Raw genomic sequence first — 24,759 nt, 5'->3', positions numbered from 1 at the left:
TCCATTTTAACCATGTTAGATTCATCGGAAACACCCGCCCTTGGTTTTGGTGACTGATATTGCCCTTCTAATACGTGAGGAGACGGTGTTTTTTCAATTATTTTTTTAAAATGTTTTTTGGCGGAAAGTAACAAATTAAATATGTTTTTTTTCAAATTAATAAATGAAAAAAGTTATCAAAAAAACACGGCCCCTCACGTATTAGGAGGGCAGGATGAGTCACCAGAACCAAGGACGGGTGTTTTTGATGAATCTAACTCTAACATGTTAAAAATGGAGTTTGAAGTTATAATGCGTTTGTATAGGAAGGGGGTGTGTCTGATAAAATGTATGTCAAATATCTAAATACTGAATCAAGCAACTTAAAAACTGTCTGGGGTGCTCACAAAAGCCTGAGTAGAAGATAAAATAAATTGTGTGTGAAAGTGAAATATCCCTATAGTAAGCTTAGCTTCTGAGTCTCACAATCACTGGTGGACCTGATGATTGTATCATCAGGTAGCAACTTATGAGGAGAAATAAGCTCAGGATCGGTTCCAGAGAGTTCATCTTCATCTCCCAGTCAACAGTTGACAAAGCGGCAGTCCATCCCTGGCCCATGGTGGTCAACAACATGATTTGAAGCAAAGCAGGTCGCTCACCCTGTGTTTTTAATGTTTTCACGCATTAGCATGACTACAGTACACTTCTGCCCCTTGGGAGGAGGAGACTGACACTGGGTTAATATTTGTAAATATTAATTAATAAAAGTGCCCTCATTATGTAATGTCATAGCTGAGAGCTATACACCAAATATAGCCTAAGTCAACTGGGCTGTAAAGATGCGATCTTGATTTTCCCCTTAACTCCAACCCCCCCAACTCTCCATGTTAAATAAAGCAGAAATATAGGAAAAGCCACGAGCAAATTATGTGGGTGTTCGTCAGGGTTTGCAATTAAGGCCAATGTAATAACTTGTCTATCAGCGCGACATGCGCACTAATAGGCTTTCACATGACAGTTATTGCTTGCTAGCTGTGGCTTTTTCATTTTCTCCTTAGTTAAATATTATGTTTTGTTTTGTTTTTCAAATTGTTATAATCATTAAAATGGATGCTATTCATCATTCAACAGTATGCCACATAGTCATGAGATACAGTGATTGACAGAGTTATCACAATTTTTGTAAACAATATGGTTTGTGAAAGGCAGAGGTAAATGAGTCAAATTGTTTCACTGAAAAAGTTTCAGCGTGTTATTAACCCTTTCAATCCAGGAACGTATCTGTGTCATTTTAGATTTATTTGGCTATTCAAAAATAGCAGATATACAAGCTCATAGCGTGGCACGAGTGCCGCGCAATGAGCTTGTAGAACTGCTATTTTTGAAAAATCGTTGAATCTTTGAATATATATATATATATTTTTTTTTCTTTTAAAGCGAACATTTTTTACTCAAATCTTTGCTTCTGGGGATTCCTTCTAAATCCTTTTTTTTTTTAAACTTATGTTCTATATATCATTGGTTCTCAAACGTTTTCATGTCAAGGACCACCCAAAATGATATGTATTTGGCCGCCGACCCCACCCCCAGAAGCAAAGATTTCATACGTTCGCTTAAAAAAATATATATATATATATATTCAAATGTTTGCACAAGTTTTTGCACAATTCTTTAAAAAAAAATGCAGATCATAGCTCTATGACTATGAGCTTTGAACTATGAGCTTGTATATCTGCTATTTTTGAATAGCCCAAAGACATCTAAAATGACACAGATCCGTTCCCGGATAGAATGGGTTAAGCTGATAAAACAAGAAACTATGTTGCTTTTGAAGAAGGAACACACATCTATAATTTGCAAGGATCACTGACAGATAGTTATATAGTTAGTTGTATGATCATTTCACATATTCCTCCAAGAACATTGGCTCAGCTTCACAATATCTTTTAGACGTATTCTTTTTTACACAACCTGAATCTTCAGCGGCTGACATATCCTTGAGAGTGTGGTAGAGAGTAATCACTTTGTGTGAGGCGACGGCACTCATTCACAGTGCTCCTCCACAGCGGGCGACAGTTCAAGGTTGCCTGCTATTAAGCCTTATGGATGATCGTGACTACTGCTCCCTTTTGCTCAATACTGAGAGTATCTATCAGACCTGTGGCAGTGATTTGATGTGTGCAGTGCTTTACGTTCTAACCTAAAGGAAGTACTGTAGGCATTATGTTATTACATTTATCCCCAATGAAGACAGGCATGTCTTGCTGCCTAAAGGTTAGAGGAGCGCCCTTGTTGCCGGAAGGTTAGATTTCGGTTCGGTTCGATTCCCCGGACCGGTGGGAAAATCTGGGTGGGGAAGTGAATGGTCACCACTCACCATTCCCCCAACACCGCTGAAGTGCCCTTGAGCAAAGCACTGAACCCCGAACTGCTCCAGTGGAGCTTCTTAGTGGCCAACAGCATAAGACTGTGGTTGTACTAGTCAGCTCCCAGGTTTTTAGCCGCATGCTTGCAGCGGCTCTGTAAACAGCACTAGTCCTAGTCCGACACCCGAGTGACATTTAGTGACACCTAAGTGTCATTGGCTGTCCTGGCTGTCCTTCACACTTCACGCCAATGGGGAGACGGTACTTTGAAGCACCCGCCTCTCCTCCTTTGACACCTATTTGTCATTGGCTGTCCTGCCTGTCCTTCACACTTCCCCCCCTTTAAGCCAATGGGGAGACGGCGCTTTGCAGCACCCGGAGACGGCGCTTTGCAGCACCTGCCTCTCCTTCTTTGCAGCAGAGACAGAGAAAGGGAGATAGCCTCAGGCCGGAGGGTTAGCCTAAATGCTAGCGTGCTTCATTACACCTAGTTTGCCTATTAAGTTATTATTTGGCCATGTTCACACTGACTTCAATCTTAGCTATTGTTGGGAAGACCCGTGTGATGTTGCCACCACTTATATAAAAAACATTAGAGCTAGGGTTGCCACCCGTCCCAAAACATTAGAGCTAGGGTTGCCACCCGTCCCTTACAATACGGAATCGTCCCGTAATTGGAAACTAAAAGACGCGTCCCGTATTGAACTGATACGGGACGCACTTTGTCCCGTATTTTAAGGTCGGGGAATCAATTTGCTTTTCATTTGAATGACAGGGCGATTTATGAGCTGTCCTGTTTCTCTGCTGTGTTACTGGGAGACTGGGAGCGCAGTTAGTCAATGTTGCCAAGTATAGTGAGAGAAATGAGCCAGGCGACCTACAAAAACAAGCCAAAAACTAGCCAAAAACAAGGCAAAATTTGTCCACAAGTTGCAGGAAATAAGCAGACTTGGCAACGCTGGCTATAATGCCATTGTCTGGGAGTGTGCTCAGCAGCTCATTACTCAAAACACGACCAATGACAATAGCGCTTTCACGTTGCTAAGATACGGTCTGTGCGCAGCTGTGCCTTGCGGACAGCGTCAGTGGAGATGTTTACAAAGCAAACTGTAAACTTTTTAAAGTATGTCGATAATGTCGGCGTATGTTTTCTGTGGTCCATGGTGGACTGGCTGACATCAGACAAACAGCATGCCTCATGAGAACAACATATCAAAAATATAAGAACCCAAAGGACCCAAGCACAAGTGTCACAGTTCTTCATGAATGAAACATCTCCTGAGATCGATTCGGTATGGGATATTACATCTTATTTATCTGGTTGTGTTTTTAACAAGATGTCAGTATTTCTATTTACCTGCCCTAGCAGGCTACATATTGGCTGCTGATATGGGCATAGTCTAGGCTATTTCAGTAGACTAATAGTAATATGGTTGATTGTTTATTAATGTTGAGTTTTTAAAGTCTAATAAATAAACATGTATTTAATATATATTAATCAATATAATTAAATAGTGTGCCCATTTAAAGAACAACTTTTATGTTGTTGTTATGCTCATCTGGAAAAAGGAATTCTTCACAATGGATTATTATTATAACAGCTAATAAATACATAAATAATATAATTCATAAATACATAAATGCATTTAAATACTTAAATACTTAAACACAAATACATAAATAATATAATTCTTAAATGCATAAATACATAAATAAATACTTAAACACAAATAAATAAATAGTGTTCAGACAACAATATAACGATTTCTATGTATTTTAGGGGTTTGGGGTGCTGTTTTTTTTATTATAAATTTCATAGATTTCTATGGATTTCAGGAATGCTCCCCCAAAATAATTAAAATAACATAACCCTAACCTTAACCCTAACCTAACCCTAAAACCGAAATAAAGTAACCCCAAAAATGTTCAAAATCCGCGCAAATCCGCGAAAAACGACACATGCGAAAATCCGCAAAAAACGACACATGCCGCTATGTTGTTATGTGTGTGTCTGTCTGTGTGTTTCTATGTTGCTCAAAATGAGCTCTTGTGCTCAGCTACTACCCTGGGTAAATAAAGAACAAAAATAAGTAAATACTGTACCTCAGCTTTTTAATCACACCTTCTTTTTAAACTTTAAAACCAAATTTAAATCAGAATTACCCAGAATCTTATTTTTGGACAAATCATGTCACACCATTACTTGAATATCTTCAAGGACCTACTATGCTAAGCTATTTATTTCATTCTATTGAGCATATGAAGAACAAATGGGTCGTGATCATTTGTAGCTTTGTAGAGGTCTCTGTGATCACCAGTGACATGTTTTTTTTCCTGGGTTTTTCTCTCTTTCACACGCATGGTTCATAATGATTCTGTCACTGACAGGTTTTTTCAACCACAGCACTGTAATCTTCCTGTCATGAATCAAACATGCTCCTGAATATACATTAAAGCATCCATGCACAGGGAAGGTGTTCTTGTTATATAGAGATTTCAATGATTGCACACTCACAGGGGAGTTGTCATATCGCAACCTAGAGGGGCTTAGTTTTCCTGGAAACGACAGCTTTCTATCTCTCGCCATTAAAAACAAAAACAAAACAAGCTTTTTGCCCCATTTCTAGTGTGGTTTAACCCACTGTATTGTATTAACCTTCATAAGCAGCCCTCCAACATTGGTACTACAGGGACGTGGACACCTTTCTTCACCCTTAGCAGTTGTGTGTACCTTTCCAGGTACAGAATAGGCTTTGCATAATTCTGTTAGAATAGCCAGGCTTTGTTTGTAGGTTATACAATTCCTTTTGAATCTGAGACTCCAAGGACTCCAACCATATCATTATGTTGTCCTATTTTAGCAGAATTAGAATAGAATAAAAATCCCTTTTGATTACCAAGGTACAATGATTGTACTGAAATTTGTCTTGGTGACAGTGATGCGGACAGAAATATTGACAACTTAAATAGTTTAGTACATATTACAGACACATTACACAATGGTGCAAGGATAACGTGATGTCATTTATCCTGGTAAACAAACAAGACAATTCTGAGGATAATAGCAGAAAGATGTTTTTAATGAACATCTTTCTGCCAATTTCTATTAATCTTGTGTCAGTGTGAATACATTTCTTCAATTAATGTATTCTTAACCCCCCATTTTCAATGCCGCAGAGGTATAGCAAAACAACATAATTGCCACCAGAAAGACTGCTTTCAGTCAGACTGCTTACCTCTGCCAATGCTTTGCAATTCGTAAGGCTAATGAGACCACAGCTTTTTACTGAGGTATCACAGAAAAGGTTGGTAAAATGATCCATATGTTGGTCTGAGATTTGAGGTTAGCAATCGATAAGTTGGAGTTTGATGGGGGTCGACACTGACATTTCTGACCTGGGAATACTGGTGGTCTCTAAGTAGATGTAGGCAGAGACTTCCCCTGTGTGAGAAACCAGAGGAGAAAGGAGAGAGGGAGATTTAATTTGTGCATCCAGGAGAGAGAGAGATGTGTGCATCAGCAAAAGGCTGATGCACATATGGGAGTAGATCCTGACTGTAAGTATGGAACTTGAAATTGGTCCTTCCTCCTGAACATCAGGTATGCCATATTCAGAACTCCATTTCCTGAGGCTATACTCTAAAAAGACCACAACTTAATATCAGTTGAGTTAGGACAGTGTTGGTCCAGGGTGTGAATGGGGGTAGACTCTTGAGTGTGGTCCTTCCTGTTATATCCAAAATAGCAGACACTACCACAGAAGTGTGTTGAATAGATCCTTACTTTACTCATTACATAGCAGTGCTCAACTACGTCAGCATGCATTGCCATAAACAAAAGTCACAAAATTAGAAAAGGGCACTCCTCTGAGCTCAAATCGCCAATATGTGAGGTTGTGTCATGATGCAAGGGGAAAGAGTTTTTTTTTTATTGTACGACCTTTGATTCAAGAGTTACATTATAGGCCAAAACATAAAGTGGTTATAGCGCCACCATGAGGCTGATTAGAAAATTGCCTACTGGGAATGTGCATGCAAGATTTCATGGCGATCAGTCCAGTCCAAGATTAAATCAAATCAATTCACAGAATACATAAATCTGCTTATAGCTAAAAGTGAGGATTACTCCAGTTCCAGATTTAAGTAATGCGCCAGCAGCATGCACAACATGTAGCCTACATGTATGTCATTAGGTTAGTACTGGCGTTGGTTTCTCCTCACCATACGATTCTCATAATGGAGTATTTTCATCTAGTCTAGATTATATACTTTAAAAAAGACCAATGCCATAATCTGTGACATGGTGACATTTGACAATAGTTTTGCTGTCTGCCCATCTGTTCTTTGAAATCAGACAGAAAGCAGCATTTTTCGCCTATTTGAATAATTCATTTTCTGACCTTAGCAGATTGTTAGAGACATTCACTCTTGCTCTCTAAAAGCTTAGCTGAGGCCTTCAGCTTGACATAGTGCTTCTTTCCCCTCATAGCAGAGGGGAGCAGTAATGGATCCCCAGAGAAATGTATATGGAAGCTATTTGGATCTTGCTATCTCATTCTCTCAACTTAGATCTTTCCTCTCTCATATGTATCAGTCATATCTCTCTGCCCATCTCATTCTTGGCTTCCCACTACGCTTCATGTCCACTGTGCAGAAATCTTGACGGGCAAAGACTGGTCATTACCATTTCATATGGGTAGTTGAATCCCCTGCTGAAACCTCTATCTACTGTGGAAATAGCTTTATGAGGATTGTTACTATTGCATACCTTGAATAAGAAATGGTATAATGCTATGAGTTCAAAGCTGTACAAAAATATGACATTTTAACTTGATGGAACTAACAGTAATCTCACTTACAGTATGTTTTACTTTGCCAGTAGTAGCCAAATCCACCCAATGTGTTTCCACTAGTTACTCCTGCATGGCACAAGGGGCGTTCCCGTGCAAAAGTTGCTATCTTCGGACACAGCCTTATCCCTAAAACACCTGCGCTACCCGTTACATTATGCATAGGTGCCGTGGTTTGGGCGTTACATTAATAAAACCATGCCACATGCCGTTGCCTTTAAGAGAAGACTGTGCAAGCCATTATCCCCAGTGCAATGTTACTCTCTCTCCCTCTCTGCCCATGGAAGAGCGACGTTGCCTTGGAATACATTTATATTTGATACACAGAATTATCACTAACACATTGGTGGCTAAAGAGAACTTTAAATTACAGCAATCGCTTGTGTTCTGGATTAATTAAACAAAATGGTCTGGTGTGGTTATAGCAAACACAGATCATACGACATTTTATTTGTCTTTGATAAGCTTAACTGGCAACTGCTGATAAAAACAATTTATTGACACACATTTGTAGTATCGCCATCCAGAACCTTTTCATGCTGTTCTGTGAGCATCCATGTTTAGGCCAAGTACAGCCGTACTGATTCTACTGTAGCCACAAACTGCCGCATCTTGAGGTCATCTCCCATCACAGATTTCCACAGGCGACCAGGGGCAGGTTGTGAGTTTGTTAATCTGGGAGAAGTGAACATGAGCACAGATTCTTTTGCCCCATAATTACATAAGTAAATAAATATTGGACTCATGTGTCACAAGCCAGATATCTTCCAAATATTCTGACAGACAAATGAGGAGGAAATTAACTTTGTTAAATACCTGTCTCAACACAGTCTTGTGAGATCTGACAACACTAATCACAGGACGTTTGTGAGATACTTAGGAGACCAGAAGTGCATACCATTTCATACCATTGGTGAGATTTGAATTAAATAATTTAGCAACTGAGGACCTTTTATATGGTCAATGAGCTGCAAGGGTGGCTGTCGCCCCCACCCATTGCAGTGGGAAAGCAGTAAGTAATGAGTCTGTATTCATGAATGACATGCAGTCAGCCAGATAGCTAATATGTGTCTCTATCTCTACCTCCTCACAGCATCCCGGACAAGGTTTGAGGACAGCCCACCCCGGATTGTGGAGGATCCCTCAGACCTGATTGTATCCAAAGGGGAGCCTGCAACCCTCAACTGTAAGGCAGAGGGACGTCCCATGCCTAATATAGAGTGGTACAAGGATGGAGAACGAGTGGACACAGACAAGGATGACCCACGTTCCCATCGTATGCTTCTGCCCAGTGGCTCTCTGTTCTTCCTACGCATCGTACACGGACGGCGGAGCAAACCGGATGAGGGCATCTACACTTGTGTTGCCCGCAATTACTTGGGAGAAGCCATCAGTCGCAATGCTTCCCTAGAAGTTGCCAGTAAGGCATTGTCTTTTCTTGTCTGTAATCAAAATCTGTGACTATTGGTCATATTCACACTGTGGCCATTTATATTTTATCGGGGTGGGTGGGAAATCTGGTTTCTCACCTACTGTACCTATGACGCGAGAGCAAAATGGCCACCATGTGAATATGGCCAATGTGTGATGATTTCTATGACTGTGTGTGTATGTGATGAGAGATCATTCATGTGTGCATTTACAGTATATTAATGTGTTTATTCTTCAGCACTTTGCTTTTGTGAATATTGTATTGTTGACAAAAGAAACTATAGTACAGCAAGTAAATGTGTATCTAAATGGAAGAAAACAGGGCTCTTATTTGTTGTTTTTGTCGCGCAGTCCAAGACACGTGCCACTGTCTTCCTTCCCTCTAATTGTGCCAGTGTGGCGTGACCCTAGGCAGAACATGCAGCTCTATCTGGCATTGGGAAATGGATTAGTCACTGTGATGATTGGGAAAAGGAGCATAACAGATTAGTGAGGCAGAACTGTCCCTGTTTAAAAACACAAAATAGCTAATTGAACATGCCTTATTTTCCACAAGAGTGAGAACCCACCCACCCACTGGCTGTGCTGTGTAAGTGCTCATGGCTGGCTGACCTCATCTGTTCAAAAATAGGGGCAGACTCCTCAGTGATGTATTGAGATTTGTAAGCGGCTGCAGCTACCTCCAGTATTGCAGCTGGGAGAAGAAATGAAGCATCCCTTCCCTTCTAATACTGCTCCTTCAAAGTCTGACTGATGGATTCTCCTTCATGTGCAGCAACTGAAGACTACAGTGTCACATCAGTAAAAGGTTGATTCGCCTGCAGGCACAGAGTGACGAACAGCGATAACGAGAGCTTGTTGTGGCCTAATCTTGATGACTATGGCTAGTTGGGGCATATGCTGAGACAGTATGGTGTTGGTCTTAGACCCCCCACCCCCCCTGCCCTTTGTGTGTGGTTGTGCTGACTGTGGGGTAATTAGTTCATGCTGCCAATCAGTCTTGCAAAAAGGCAGAGGGGTGGGTTGAAGTTACTGTGTGTGTGTGTGTGTGTGTGTGTGTGTGTGTGTGTGTGTGTGTGTGTGTGTGTGTGTGTGTGTGTGTGTGTGTGTGTGTGTGTGTGTGTGCGTGCGTGCGTGTGTACGCGCGCGTGTGTACGTGTGTGCATGTGCGTGTGTGAGAGTGTGTGTTCAATGAGAGTGTGAGTGACAACAGGTGGACAACTGCCCCATCCCCTCTGCTGACTAGTAATTAATACCATTGCATCCGTTAGACTTTGTGTGGCTTAGAATACTGAGTAGGAAATAGCTTTGCCAACAATACTTTTACTTTAACCAGCTTATAAGACCTTTAATGCCAAGACACAATGACTAATTATGTGTTCTGGATGCATGTATCACTTAAATGTTCATCTATGAGAATGTTTACATTCTCTGACATGCTTTTCCAGTTTGATACTTACCCTTAAATGGTTTGGTCTCATGCTGTATAATACTGTGTATGGTCATGAAAGATGTTGACCCCTGAAACATGCCCCCCCACACATACGCACACGCACACGTGCACGTGCACACGCACACGCACACACACACACACACACACACACACACACACACACACACACACATGCTCGTTATAGAGGTCAGTTAATTTAGCCTCTCAAATACGTTTGAGAAATTCAATTTAGATTGATTATGATTTCAGCAGAGCTCCACTCAATCACTTTGAATCATTAGTGAGCATTAGTCCACAATTGCATTTCAAGTGATGTTTTGGTCCTGTGTGGGTCCTCAACATGCGTTCTTTGCATGGTCATTGTTGCTCTCTTCTGCAGTACCTCACAAATAATATCAGAATCAGAATCAGAATTGTCAACCTTTATTGCCAGTGATATTTATATTTTTAAGTGGCTGCAGCTACTCCAGTGTTGCAGCTGGGAGAAGACATGAAGCACAGTGTCACTTCAGTAAAAGAGTAAGAGGAAAGTATAGGAGGGAAAGTCTAGGAGGAAAGTACAGGAACATTTCAATTACGTACAACTATCAACTCACAATATAAAGATAAGCATCAAGGTTCAAGTTCAGAAATAGCTAGAAACTATAAAACTTCTAAGACCCGTTGACTTACCCAGGGCTGCTTAAGTTATGTTTCCGCTTCCTACATCAGGTGGTTAAACTTTGTGCATTTGTGGAGCCCTATGGGTCTAAGTGAAATCACCTTTGACTCTGCATTGTGTAGAGATCGGATGATGCATCCATCATTTTTGGCAGTTTTTGAAACAAAATAAGCCCATCCAGCTAACTTTAGAAGTCAATTGTAGCCAGTCAGAATGGATTTTTCTACGTCTATGTGGGGTTGTGGTGTGTGTTGTATAGGGGCACGCATTAATTATTATGAGTACATCAAGTGTACTCACACAGACGGTAACAGTATACTGTACATCCATAATGGAGCTAACTTCACTTAGGAATGCCACCAACTTATTTCTATATCTATGTTATTATTCTACTTCTCTGTATGCTGCCAGTGACCAGCTGATCGGCTTGGTTGTTGAAAAGCTCAAAATAATGAGATATAGGGAGTGGATGGAAATCCTGTACTCTTCCTAAAACATTTTTGCGCCCTGTGTTTTGACTTTTACATAAATGGTAATAGTATCTATTTCAAAGACAGGAATGCCTTTATTCGATAAGAAATAGGCACATGCATTGGCTGGATTAGAATAAAGTAGAAAGAATAATTGCTTTAAAATGCTTTGGAGCCAATGTTTTACTTTCTCTTCATCTGGGATTAGGAACTAATAGCTGCTCTGCTATAGATTGTTTCTTAATTGGATCTCTTCTTCTTTACTGTCTCCTTTTACTGGGTACACAGAAAACTCTGAAGAACTTCTGCAGACATTATCCATGATGGAGGAACAATAAGCATCAGGAGTAGCAAATATTGGGCCCTTCGCTGTATGTGACGTGTTTGTGTCTAACCCCTTTGGAAAGCCAAGGCACTGAGAAAAATTGCCCTGTAGTCTCCCTTCAGACCTCCATCAACACAATCAGACAATGACTGGATTAAAGCAATTTCTCTCCTTTGCAGGCAAAGCCTTCATTTGCTGTGGCAGTATCACATCAATGGCATTAGAACAGCTCTCTAATGGTGTTACTCTTACTGCTCCGGGAAGACAAAAGAACAATAGATGCCCAGCGGCAGGTTCACCTTGAGTTCTCAGAATGTGTACTTCTAATGTCCCGGCCATGCTCTCAGCCATGTGCACACAATGCCTGGGACCCTTCAATTTATTCGATCTATCCTTATTAGCTCTTTGCCTCCCACACTCGCTGTCACTTCTCCATGAGCACTGTTCCGTTTTCTCTGTCCAGTTATACGCTTGTGCCCTGTCATTCATGCCTCATCAGCAGTCTGCTAATTGTTCAGTACACTTAACTGGCTCTTTGGATGTCAGGGTTCAGCACATTTCGTGCCCGATGAAGGTCTTGCGACTGAAACATTGCACACAAATTAAAGCCATAGTAGAAGAGAGGACAGTGTGTGGGATTCTGTTCTTTTTTCACATTGAGACTTTTATAGAAAATGCCATTGTTTCAGTGTATAATAAGTGTACTGTGCACTCTCTTACAACACTCAGACATGGCACTGCAGTTCGGCCGTGGCTGCCAAAAGAAGACAATTGTATTATTATGATTACTCTTTCCCTCTCTCTACCTACTCTTCTAAAAACACCAACAGATGGCCTTTTCACAGTCCTAAAGCTGTGCTTTGCTTAACACTTTATAGAGATAAATGTCAACTTGAAAATGGTGCGATGAATATTCTGAGTGAGATTAAATCTTTTAATCTGTATATCCCTGTAATATCAAAGTTATGGAAATTAATGGCTGTGCTCAGAATAGTGCTGCTGTACAACAGACAGAACCATTACAATTGTAATGATGAAACCATCTTTGGGATTAATTTAGATTCGCCTCGCCATTATTAAAACTCACAGGCGAGGAGGTTATGGAAATATGAGTATTAGTCCTTGTCTCCATAGAGCACTCATCAGACCTCAGCCCTGCATTATGGACACGTTTAACTGGCCATTTTGGCAGGTATGCAGAGCTGATGATGATACAGGATACTTGGCTACTTTAAAAGCATGGTTTTTCATACCAAAATACTTGATCTTACATAAATAGTAACAGTAATAGTAATAAATAGACCCAAACTGCACACGACACGACACAGGCATCTTTCTTGCAGGAGTTATGGCAAGTTGCCAGGACCAATATGGCAACAACGTTGATGTAGGATCCAGCGGCCAATGCAGTGTCTATGTATATTGATTATGTCTATGGTTACAAAGTAGGAGGGAAAACACATGGTATGACTGAGATGATTTCTCACCAGTTTTGAGGCTATACTCCCTCGCCGAAAACACGCTTTGCTTACTGTCCCCTTATGTCTGAGAAGTGGCTGTTAGAGATAGCCACTCTTAGAGTCTACTATTTCTGACAACATTAGTAACATTAGTATAGATAGGGTGACCATAATTAAAAAAAAATGACCCTTAATAGCTTAAAAAAATAAAATAGCTGATCTACAAGTTGTGAACTTGTACATGATCTATTTTAGCAATTTTTGACAATTTCTTTAACATTGTTTTTATTGTACTTTTATTTTCACCTAGTGTTTTCATCAGGATGGGGGACAGTTATTTTAGCACTTAGCACACCTAGTGACTGCATCATTCAACAGAACAGAATATGATAAACATCTATAAACACTCAAAACAATTGTTGTTATTAACTGCGGGGAAAACCAGGACTATTTGGTTGTGAATGTTGAAAACCATGTCATTTTAGTGTTATAGAGCTTGTCGGGACTAGGGACACCCAGTTTGAAATCAGTACAATCCAGGACAATCCCGGGACATCTGGTCACTCTACAATTGTGGTGGAATAATTGTGTCACAACACCACCTGACTATAACTTTCTTTAGTATGACAAGCGTTGAGGGAGTGGGCCGGAGTGCGTCACGTTTACATCACAGTGAGTCACACTGCTTCAAAAGAGTTTTGCTGCTGGTATTGCGCAGTGTTTGGGATAGGGTGATCTGAGCCATAACTCTGCTCTGTGTCACGTGTTTCAACCCTCAAATGTCCCACTTTCTGCAAGACTCCCTGCCCTGGGAGACTGGGACTTTGGAATTCAGCATTAAAGGCCTGTGTGTGTGTGTGTGTGTGTGTGTGTGTGTGTGTGTGTGTGTGTGTGTGTGTGTGTGTGTGTGTGTGTGTGTGTGTGTGTGTGTGTGTGTGTGTGTGTGTGTGTGTGTGTGTGTGTGTGTGTGTGTGTGTGTGTGTGTGTGTGTGTGTGTGTGTGTGTGCGCGTGCGTGTGTGTAATTTGTATCCCTGGTTCTTATAATGTTGATGGCAGGTTCAGGGATTAGCTGGCTGTGCCCATAACTTCACTCCAGTCACTATGAGTAAGAAATAAAGGTATTTTTGCGCTTATCTCACCAGGCCTTGCAGACAGAGGTCTAAAAATAATGTAGCTCTTTCAATTAGCTCCTCTCTTGCTCTGGGAAGCATTTGACATGAGCAGCCAAGTGGACAGGGTCAGGGTGTTCGGCGAGACTTAAGGGAGGACTGTCCCGTCCCCTGACTCTGAGAGTGTAAAAATGTACCCGTAATTCACTCTGAAGCATAATTTATACTCCATTGTATAATGGTGTCCCTTGCCGGCAATAACTGATTTTAAAGCTAACTACATACTGTAAAGCATTGCAACAATTATTTTCAGCAATACACACGGTGGTCCAATACATGATAAATTAAGCTTCAGAGTTTGGACACTCTGGAATCTGTGCACCTTTCCAGGGGCCCCTTTTATTGCATGATGTCCTTTTGTTGCGATGTTTGAGGGTGATTGAGACGGGGTGTGGTGGTCGGTTGAGGGGTGCTGTTTTACCCTTTAGATCAGTGGTTTTCAACCCTTTTTATATCAAGGTCCATTATTTATTCGGCATTTGAGCCACAGACCACCGTTTGATGAGATACGATTTTGTCCACAATTCCATGCTGTATTGATATTGGTACCATAGGCCAACGGTAATCAAAATAACAATTCTTTAATTAAGTAATGCAGTAATACTTTAACTCTTGGGAGCGTAACATGAAACCAAATGGACCCGTAAGGGTTCATTTGGTTTAATTTTACACTCTCAAGAGTTAGAGATCTATAAGGGTCCATTTGGTTACCAACTCTCCATCATCTAGCCGGGGACCACCTGGAACCCTCTCAAGGACCACTGGTGGTCCCTGGACCACTGGTTGAGAACCACTGCTTTAGATAGATGGACAGATGTCCAGGGAGTAACTGCCTGTGCTGTGAGCCTTTTCCCAAAACAAAGCCTCTCTACCCCAGGGACTACTAAATCCTAATTCATACCCCTATTTCCATATGTGGACATATTAAAAGTAATTGAAATATTGATGTTGTTTTAATAAGAAGTGGGTGTATGCGCAAGTGGTAACATCTTCTGAGTATACTATAAATAGGTTGGATCCTAGACTTCATAGGCTAGTAGGCTCAAGTAGATATTACACTTGAGCCACTAAAGTCCTATACTTTGTTGTACTTCAAATAACAAAGATAGCTGATCTACAAACTCACAACGTGTCACAATGTTTGATGCGTTGTAAGATAGTAAATCTGCTGTTTAAATCTGTTTTTGAAAATCTAAAAAAAAATATGTTTGGAAAATGTTGGCTCCGTATCAGAGGGGCAAGCTGAAGGGGAAGGAGGAGGAAGAACTGGCGGATGATCACCTCAGTCCTCCTGGGCTGAGTGAAATCTATTTGAAATATTCATGTGTGTTTACCCGAGATAAGGTGACTCTCTACTAAATGACAGCCCTCAAACAAGGCAGGAACATCTTTTTTTCTTGCTAGACAATATGATGAATTCAGTCCTTGTGGAGGCTAATTCATGCAACCATGTCGCTCGCCTAAATTGAAATATTAACAATTGAAGTATGCCATTTTTATCAGGCGAGGCTTTTGGAAAGGGTTCTTGTGTGACAAAGTCTAAATTAAACCTGAGTGTGAATATGGGTGCTGTGTTAAAGACGCACTGAAGTGACATTTTCGGTCATTTTATTTTGAAGGTTCAGCCTGAAACGTCGGCTCAACGACTCTAAACCAATCAGAAGGTCCCATCCCTTCAGGCTATTGGACGTTGGATCTCAATCACTTCAGCCGTGTGCAACACGGCTAGTGTTTGTTTACAAGTGAGAGAGAGACGGCCAGTGAAGTACGTTTGCTACTACCTGGCTTATTTCTAACCTATAATGTTTTCAGATACATATTTTAGTGTGCAGATGAAGTTTAAAATGAGTAATACACTCTTCTTCAATGAGATTCAAAACGGAGTATCTCTGTAATTCGATTGTTAAGACGTGACGTTGCGCCCCGCTAGAATAACTTCCGGGTCCAAGTGTTTTAATGTTAATAATAATAATGTTAAATCATAATAATAAATAAATACTTTGTACTTCTATGATATTAGCATTAAGACCCTTATTAACCCTCAATGGTTCATTTCTGAAAAAGGAGGTTATTGTAAAAAGATTTACGGGTTCCAACATGTTGTTTACAATGAAGAGTGGACGGCGCTGGTGCCTTTTGGACCCGGACGTGACATCGGACTACAAAATTACGTCAGACTTAAGAACCGAATTAAAATCAGCTGTGTTTGAAGAACGTGCAGCTACAGTATGGGAATCAAACAGGTGCATGTAATCAAGATTCATTTATTTTCATGAAGGCTGCGTTATCACGCAGCACGTTTTCGTTTACAGGAAGTAATTAAGATTGGCTTTTTAGGGACTTTAGATGTAAAAATACACAAAAATGGGTTTTTTTCATTTTTTTGGGCATCTATTGTTAGGTATGCCCATATGATGACCACGGATATGCTCTAAAAGTGTGAAAAACATATTTTTCATTTCACTACACCTTTAAGCTGTGGATAATTGAGTGGATAGATAGTACAGTTTAGAGATAGATGACACATAAAAGGCTACAAAGAACTTAGCATGGGCTAACCATGATGATGATTGACATAGCACTAATGTACAGCATACATTGAGTGACAAATATACAAAAAATACTGAGTCCAGGTGTGTTGATTGACAGGCAAGCACTTAAGTTGCTCTAACATGTACGTTGCAAAGTAGCCTGTCACTAAAATATTCATGAAGGTATAAAGGGGAATTTACTGTACATTGATCTGTTATCCTGGAATACTGCATTCTGCCAAAGGAAAAATCTAATTTTGTGACACACACACACACACACACACACACACACACACACACACACACACACACACACACACACACACACACACACACACACACACACACACACACGTACGTGTGTACGTGCGAGAGAGAGTTTGAATGAACGAGCAACATTTTTGTCGAGTTCCGCTCAGTCTGCTAGAGTTTCGAGTTCATAGTTTGGCTTTCATCTGCACTTTGGCTCAGTGTCAATCAGCACAGCAGATGAAAACATTTCAAAGGTCATCGAGCAAAGCATCTCATTCTGTCTTCATTTCCAGAGAGTGAAACGTTCAGGGATGACATGAGAATACAGAGCACCTAGCATTTATGCCTACCTGCCGGCTGCTGCATCTGTATTTTGCAGCTGTGTGAGGTTGTGTTGTTTTTTAGATGCAAAACCTTTCATTAAAGCACTGGGAAGCCTTTTCTCTCTCTCTCGCACAGGTTGAATTATGAATGCTGCGTTATTTGTTTACTCTGTCGGACTGAGAGGTGTGAATTATTCATTTGACAGAAGCGACAGCAGGGTAGGACATAGGCATACTGTAGGAAACATTAAAACAGCGCAGTGCAACATCACCATGGATATGAGAACTCATGTGCATGCAAATAATAATTGACCCTCAGTCAGTGAGATTATTTTAGTCATCTAACTCAAGAAAAGAAAAAGCTATGGAACCAATCCTTCTCTTATGAGTCAATTTGGTTCCATTTATACACCCTTCGGAGTTAAATGAAAGGGATATCTCACTTTCAAACATGTTTGGGGTCTACTCAGGCTTTTGTGTGCACGCCCAGACAGTTTTTAAATTGCTTGATTCAATATTTAGATATTGGATATTTATTATATCAGACACACCCGTTTCCTCTATAAACCCACTGTAACTTCAAACTCCATTTTATAACCATGTTAGACTCATTTAAGTCTAACATTAAAATAACCCCAAACATGAAAGCGAAATATCCCTTTAACACCGACTGTGTTGGTGTAAAGGCAGTGTTGGACAATGTGTGTTACATTTGTCTCTGTTTCTTACCATTTGTTTTATCGCCAGTCCTGAGAGACGACTTCCGACAGGCTCCAGTTGATGTGGTGGTGGCAGCGGGTGAGCCTGCTGTGCTGGAGTGCGTCCCCCCACGTGGTCATCCCGAGCCCACCGTCTCCTGGAAGAGGAATAATGCCCGCGTCAGCGCCAAGGATGAACGGATCTCTGTGAGTTCACGTCGGACATGGCCTGAAAATAAAGTTCCGCATTTTGAATACATGCCATTGTGATTAGAGAAAAGCTACACAAGCTGACACCCAGAAAAAGTCAAGCCAAATGTTTTTTTGAAAACCTCTACAAATATATATTTATCTGACGGTTACTGTAGGATAGCCTATAGGCTGATGGGCTTAATTCACTCACTGCCGCTTTTCAGATGCGTGGGGGCAAACTGATGATCTCTCACACCAGGAAAAGTGATGCTGGCATGTATGTTTGTGTGGGCACTAATATGGTGGGAGAAAGAGACAGTGATCCTGCAGAGCTGGTGGTGTATGGTGAGTCATATCTTCTATACCTCGACCTTACTGTCGGGCAGAAACCAGCTAACTCATTTTTTTTCATAAATCAGTGCTATTGACCAAGCTAACTCCACCAAAGGGGGGTGGAGTTAGCTGGTTTTGCTGAGTCCAGGCTCCACCCCCTTTTGATCTCAAACCTCACTGTGAGCTTGAGGTCCATTCAGCTGTTCTTATCAATGATGAACAAAACCTCCTAACTCCAAACATTTTGGAGTTAGCTGGTTTCTGCCCGACAGGAGAGATATGTTTTGTTATTTAGATTAGATTTTGCTTGACCACAAGAATGTTGTTTAGATTGTTTAGATGTTATTTTGCTAAATACCTAATTGCAAATTGTCCTTCACGCCTTACCTTGTTGGTTGACTGAGGTTCATGCTTACTCTGACCTTGCACTTTTGCAAGTCGCCCCAAATATGAGATTTAGATTTTAATTGTAAATTGAAATGTATATGTAGATATGTTAAATCGATGCAATGTATTGTGCATTACATTATTGTTTGTTCGTATTGTGTACAACTGTAGTTTTTCAGTGTAATTGTGTGTGTGTGTGTGTGTGCGTGTGTGTGGGTGAGTGCGTGCGTGCGTGCGTGCGTGCGTGTGTGAGAGCGTATACGTATCTCCAAATGTAATCATGCATGTGCACATTCAGTATGCACATCTATTTGTGCATCTGGTAAATCATGTTTCCATTACTGCAGAGCGTCCCGTGTTGCTACGGAGACCAGTGAACCAAGTGGTAATGGAGGAAGACACCGTTGACTTTGTGTGCGACGTCCATGGAGATCCCGCCCCGACAGTGCGGTGGCGCAGAGAGGAAGGAGAGCTACCCCGGGCGAGGTAATATTGGCATACATACCATATGTATCTGTGGTGTCTGATGTGTCATCAAACTGACGCAAGTAGGGATATATACTGTATACTAATGCAAAAATCATGAGTGTTCATTTAACTCTGGGAGTGTACAAATGTAACCAAATGGACCTGTAAGGGCCCATTTGGTTACATTTGTTTTGTGATATAATCACACTCTACAAAGTAACTAGTAACTAAAGTGTTCAAATAATTGTAGTGGAGTAAAAATACAATATTTACCTCTGAAATGTAGTGGAGTAGAAGTAAAAGTGTCGGAAATTGGAAATACTCCAGAAAGTACAAATACCTCACAATTGTATTTAAGTACAATACTTAAGTAAATGTACTTAGTTACTTTCCACCACTGACTCACTGAGGACTTTTCTGCATATAGTATTCACCAGAGATGAATTCTGTGTCAGAGTAAAGGATGTGGCCTAGAAAGCGTAGAGTAATTACCTAATAATTCATGTCTGTCTACCAGTTAGGCGATGCAGATTCACTAATGAAAGACTAGAGAGGATTCATTAGTTAGCAGGACCCTCCTGAGACTAAGCAACTTTGTGGTCAGTGTTTAAATGTGAACATAACATTTTAATGTAGGCTAAATTCTTAAAGTTAGTTTGAGCTCTTTGGTGATCCCCGAGAAGCCTTAATCTAGGTGTGTGTTGGTGCAAGGATGTCAAAATTAGAGAAACCTGCACACTCAGAGAAAAGGAGCATTTCCAAAGATGTCTACCGATGCAAAAAAAAAAAATGTGGATACGGTACAGTACATGTACTGTACAAACATTACACGCTAAAGATGAATTGCTTGCTATGGTTCTGATCTTGATGTATACTCAGTAAGAGGGCACTCTGTATGTATTTTGTTATTTATTTTTCTATATATGTATATATGTTATCTGGGTCAAACCCCTGTAGACTATTGGTTAATTGCCTAATGATGAAGTCGATAAATTCATATAACTGAGGGTGTGCAGCTTGTCACTAGAACTGATGATGGTATAATATACCGAAACATTTTCTTTCTCTCACTTTTGTGTTACAGCTTTTTTTTGTTTTATTACACGTGTTGTAATGACATTTCTTCTTTTTATCGTTAGACTTAACCCGGAAATTCTCTCATTTTGACATACAGTATATATGACCATATGACCATATAATGTGCTAGATTGCCATATGAATAGTCATACAAACATGGAAATGAATGCGCTTCTGGCTTTGTGTACATACAGTGTATTGAGATTTGGAAATGATTGTATTTACATTCCAACATCAGAATATCAAAATCAGCATCAGTTGTGTAACAATCTGGGAACCCATTGGTAAAAGAAAAGGAAAAAAAGATTGAAAACCTGTCTTGAGAGATGACTGTGTTATAACACAATACAGGCGACAAAGAACAAGACCATGTATCTTTTTAACATGTAACGTGTCAACGTGCACTTTTCAAGACATTGTTGAACACAAATTCTTGTAAATATACAGGATTGTTCTTGACGATCACTTTCTGCCTCCCAGATTTGAGATCCGGAATGACAATAGCCTGCGCCTGTTCAAAGTACGACAGGAAGATGAGGGCACGTACATGTGCACGTCTGAAAACAGTGTCGGCAAGACCGAGGCTTCAGCCATGCTGCAGGTCCATGGTAAGAAGCACATAATACATATTGTATTGCCTAAATTGTACTCCGTCCTCCTAAGACACCGTCCCGTGCAGCAAAGAGCAGATCTACAAGCTCACAATGTGCCACCATTACAAAGCGTTGGGATTCTCCAGATTGGCAATTGTCGGCGCGGGACACTGTCGTACGCCAAAGTGTAAACCAACCTTATGTGAAATGCAAAGCATGTACAGCAGCGAGCACAGGCACAAATACCCTGAGATAGGCAGAAATGTCCTTGTTTAGATGAAGGCAAGTTCATGCATAAGTCAATGCCAAATTACACTGAAACACTAATATGCTTCTACCGATTTCCTGGTCAAGGCTGGCTTTGTTTGTGTGTGTGTGTGTGTGTGTGTGTGTGTGTGTGTGTGTGTGTGTGTGTGTGTGTGTGTGTGTGTGTGTGTGTGTGTGTGTGTGTGTGTGTGTGTGTGTGTGTGTGTGTGTGTGTGTGTGTGTGTGTGTGTGTGTGTGTGTGTGTGTTTGTGTGATTCTCTGGGCAGCGGTTCCACCAGGAGCTTAATGCTAAACCGTATGGATTACTCTATCTGACAGATGTTTGGAAGATAGTGTGCTTTAACAAACTGCCAGAGAGCAGTCACAGTATTAATAAGAAAAGTCTCTGTCTCTTTCTTTCTTTCTGTCTGTCTGTCTGTCTGTCTGTCTGTCTGTCTGTCTGTCTGTCTCTGTGTCTGTCTCTCTCTCTCTCTCTCTCTCTGTGTGTCTGTCTGTCTGTCTGTCTGTCTGTCTGTCTGTCTGTCTGTCTGTCTGTCTGTCTCTTCCTCATGCTCGCGCGAACACGCATACACACACAAGTCTGTTTCTGCAGTATGTCTGTTTCCTTTGCTGTAGTGGTCTGGGCTGACCTCATCCTCCATTGCTTTTATCACTCCATCCATCTTCCATCCATCATCTTCCGCTCATCCGCTGTCCGGTTGCGGAGGCAGCAGTTCCAGCAGCGAATCCCAGACTTCCCTTTCTCTGGCCACATCAGGCAGCTCGGCCTGGGGGATCCTGAGGCGTTCCCAGGCCAGCATGGGTATATAATCTCCCCACCTGGTCCTCGGTCTGCCCTGTGACCTTGAAAAAAACCTTCTCAGCTCACAGAACTATAAACCCTCTCTGCTCTAGTTATAATACATGACTAGCACAGAAGTGCAAATAGCAAAGCACTGCCCGGGTTCAGATCAGGGAGACCGTTCGTTCCTCCCAATCACACCCCTACAAGTGTCCCGATCATTAACCATGTTTAATAAGAATAGGATCGAACCCCTCCATGAGTTTGGTTCCAGAGCCCCTGCTGTGCATAAAGATAAGCCCCACCAGATCTAGCTGGTAGCGCTCCACCTCTCACACAATATCAGACTCCTTCACCCACAAAGAAGTGACGCTCCACATCCGCAAGGCCAGCCTCTGCCACCCAGGTCTGGCCCGTCGAGGCCCCCCCGCCTTCACTGCCACCTGTCTGGCTGCGCACCGGACCCCAACGGTTCCTCCCATAGGAGGTGGACACACAGGATGGAGAAACGTCCACTTCGCTTTTTCGGGCTGTGCCTGGCTGAGCTCCGTGGCTGACCCGGCCACCAGACGCTTTCTGGCGGACGCTCCTTCTGGCTCTGGCATCAAATGAGGGCCCTGGGCTTCCTCCGGGCAGGGTAGCTTTGCTCCTTTGTTGGTTGTCTATGGAGTATTTTTGATCCATTCTTAGTCTGGCCATGGGAGACTCCACCAGGAGTACCGGGCTCCAGACAACACAGCTCTCAGGTTCATAGGGACACACAAAACTCTGATAATGTGATGCTTTCCCGAAGAGTTTTTCCCTTTTCTTTTTTAAGTCAGTGTGTAAATTAAATCTGTACGTGTACATTAACAAGTGCTTTGCTGTTCTTTGTGTTTAATTCCATTCCACGCTGTTCCAGCTGTTACAGCTTTGTTGTTGCGTGTTTTACACAGAATTTTCACCCCTCACCATAATGTTTCTCATTGTGGAAGTACAAAATAAACCAAACATGAAAATATATAATAAAAATTAAACAAAATTACAAATGTTATTTTATATTATTATTTGTTAAATAAATAAATAAATAATCAAATATATCAGACCAACCACAAGGTTGGATTTCCCACCAGTTATTGAGTTCTTGACAGAGTAAGGCACTAGGCTTCAGACACTTTAGACTTAATGTGCACCAGATTAAGCTTGGGTATCAAACACATCTGGTGTATTTACACGTATTAAAAGGAAGAGTTTGATACCCTGTAAATCCCTGTCCAGTTTGTAAGCAGTTAAATGCAGCTGGTAGGCTGGAGAATTACATTTAAATGTGTGAATCCTTTTCAATTTAACAATTGTATATTTAATAAAAAGTCTGACTACATTACAGTATATTTTACTTATAAAAAAATATACATATATATATATATATATAATTACAGATTTTGATTTTGCAGTGAGATTACACTGCAAAATCATGTGTACATTTAACTGTGTGTGTGTGTGTGTGGGGGGGGGGGTGGATGCACAAAAGTAACCGCAAAGGGTGAAATGCTCCCTTAACTGCACTTCCAAGCAAATAACACCTGGGTGCTACCGTGCCATTTGCATGTATTTATATGAGGTAATATGCAATTATGAATACATTTGGTGCCAAACTGGCCCCTCTCTATGCAAATGAGCTTCAACGCAAAAGAAAAGTCTAATCATGCAGTAAGAGTGAAAAGTATTAGCATCTTCAGAGAGATGGTGGTAGCTGAACTGAAGGGTATCATGGCTAGACTTTCCAGTGATCATGGCAGCAGTGATTGTAACCGCAGGTGACGGCATCGTCAAGCCAGCCGTACTGAGTAGAGGGGTGTCAAGCTCGTTTTAGGTTGCAGGCCGGATTGGTCAAAAAAGGATTCCTTTGTCTGTGTGTGCGTGCTGCACAGACTGAAAGGCACAACATTTCAATTTGTGGTGTGTAGTGGTGTGTGTAGTTCGTTTGACTTACGTTGGAGTGATTGCCTCACTGAGAAAAACTACCAGCAAAATGCCTGCCAAGTGGGGTCAACCACGGCACTTCTTTCCTATTGGCTGACGCCCAGTCAAAGTTCGCCAATGTCTTCAGACGTGTTGAAAGCATTGCGTCAAAACGCTGCAACCGGATGCTCCACCTTCTTGCTCACATAGAATGGAAGTGAACGGGAAGTTGATGCTTCTAAAGCCGTGCCCTAATTGAAATAAATATATACAGTAAGAGTATAGCCCCTCTTCTCAACCAGCGTGTATCAGGTTAGGCGTTGTAAAACATTGTTTTTAGACTAATATTGCCAATGACTATTGACTAATAAAGTGTACAGTTTTGATTACTACACTGGCATTGTCCATTTTCAGGCTTTTGCTAGGGCTACGTAACACCTAGGAACCAGGTCCACAAACAGCATTTCTGCTTACCTCATGGATAATTGCAATCATATGAAAAACAAAGGCAAATTGCACTCAGCTGCTGGTCATTGAGATAGGGCAGATAGATGCAAGTGATGCACAAGGACAAGGTGTTATCAGCGACTGCTCTTCTTTGCAAATGTGCCCCTTAGAGTGGCACAATGGACTTGTGAGGGTCTGAGTTCAAAACAAAAACAAATCCTGTATACTTTAAAAAAAGAACAGATGTCTCCTGAGGTGACCGGATGGCCAAGTGGTCAGGACGGATATCATATACAGTAAC

At 41.2% G+C, this 24,759-nt stretch overlaps 1 protein-coding gene across 1 annotated transcript in view; it reads left to right on the top strand.

The window, feature by feature from the left end:
- Nucleotides 1-24,759, top strand: part of LOC311050591 (roundabout homolog 2) — a gene marked incomplete at its 5' end in the record, with an annotated part of 58,524 nt that overhangs the window by 3,055 nt on the left and 30,710 nt on the right. Inside the window, 5 exons of the mRNA XM_084064676.1 lie at nucleotides 8,292-8,618; nucleotides 18,022-18,179; nucleotides 18,389-18,509; nucleotides 19,232-19,370; nucleotides 20,910-21,037. Of these exons, the coding sequence (XP_083920802.1) occupies nucleotides 8,292-8,618; nucleotides 18,022-18,179; nucleotides 18,389-18,509; nucleotides 19,232-19,370; nucleotides 20,910-21,037 (873 nt within the window). The remainder of the gene's footprint in view (nucleotides 1-8,291; nucleotides 8,619-18,021; nucleotides 18,180-18,388; nucleotides 18,510-19,231; nucleotides 19,371-20,909; nucleotides 21,038-24,759) is intronic.

The sequence above is a fragment of the Gymnoscopelus microlampas genome, assembly GCF_963454915.1.
Source record: "Gymnoscopelus microlampas genome assembly, chromosome: 8".
NCBI classification, from domain to species: Eukaryota; Metazoa; Chordata; class Actinopteri; order Myctophiformes; family Myctophidae; genus Gymnoscopelus; species Gymnoscopelus microlampas.
Note: the sequence above shows the minus strand (reverse complement) of the source record. Positions and strands in the feature narration are given on the sequence as shown.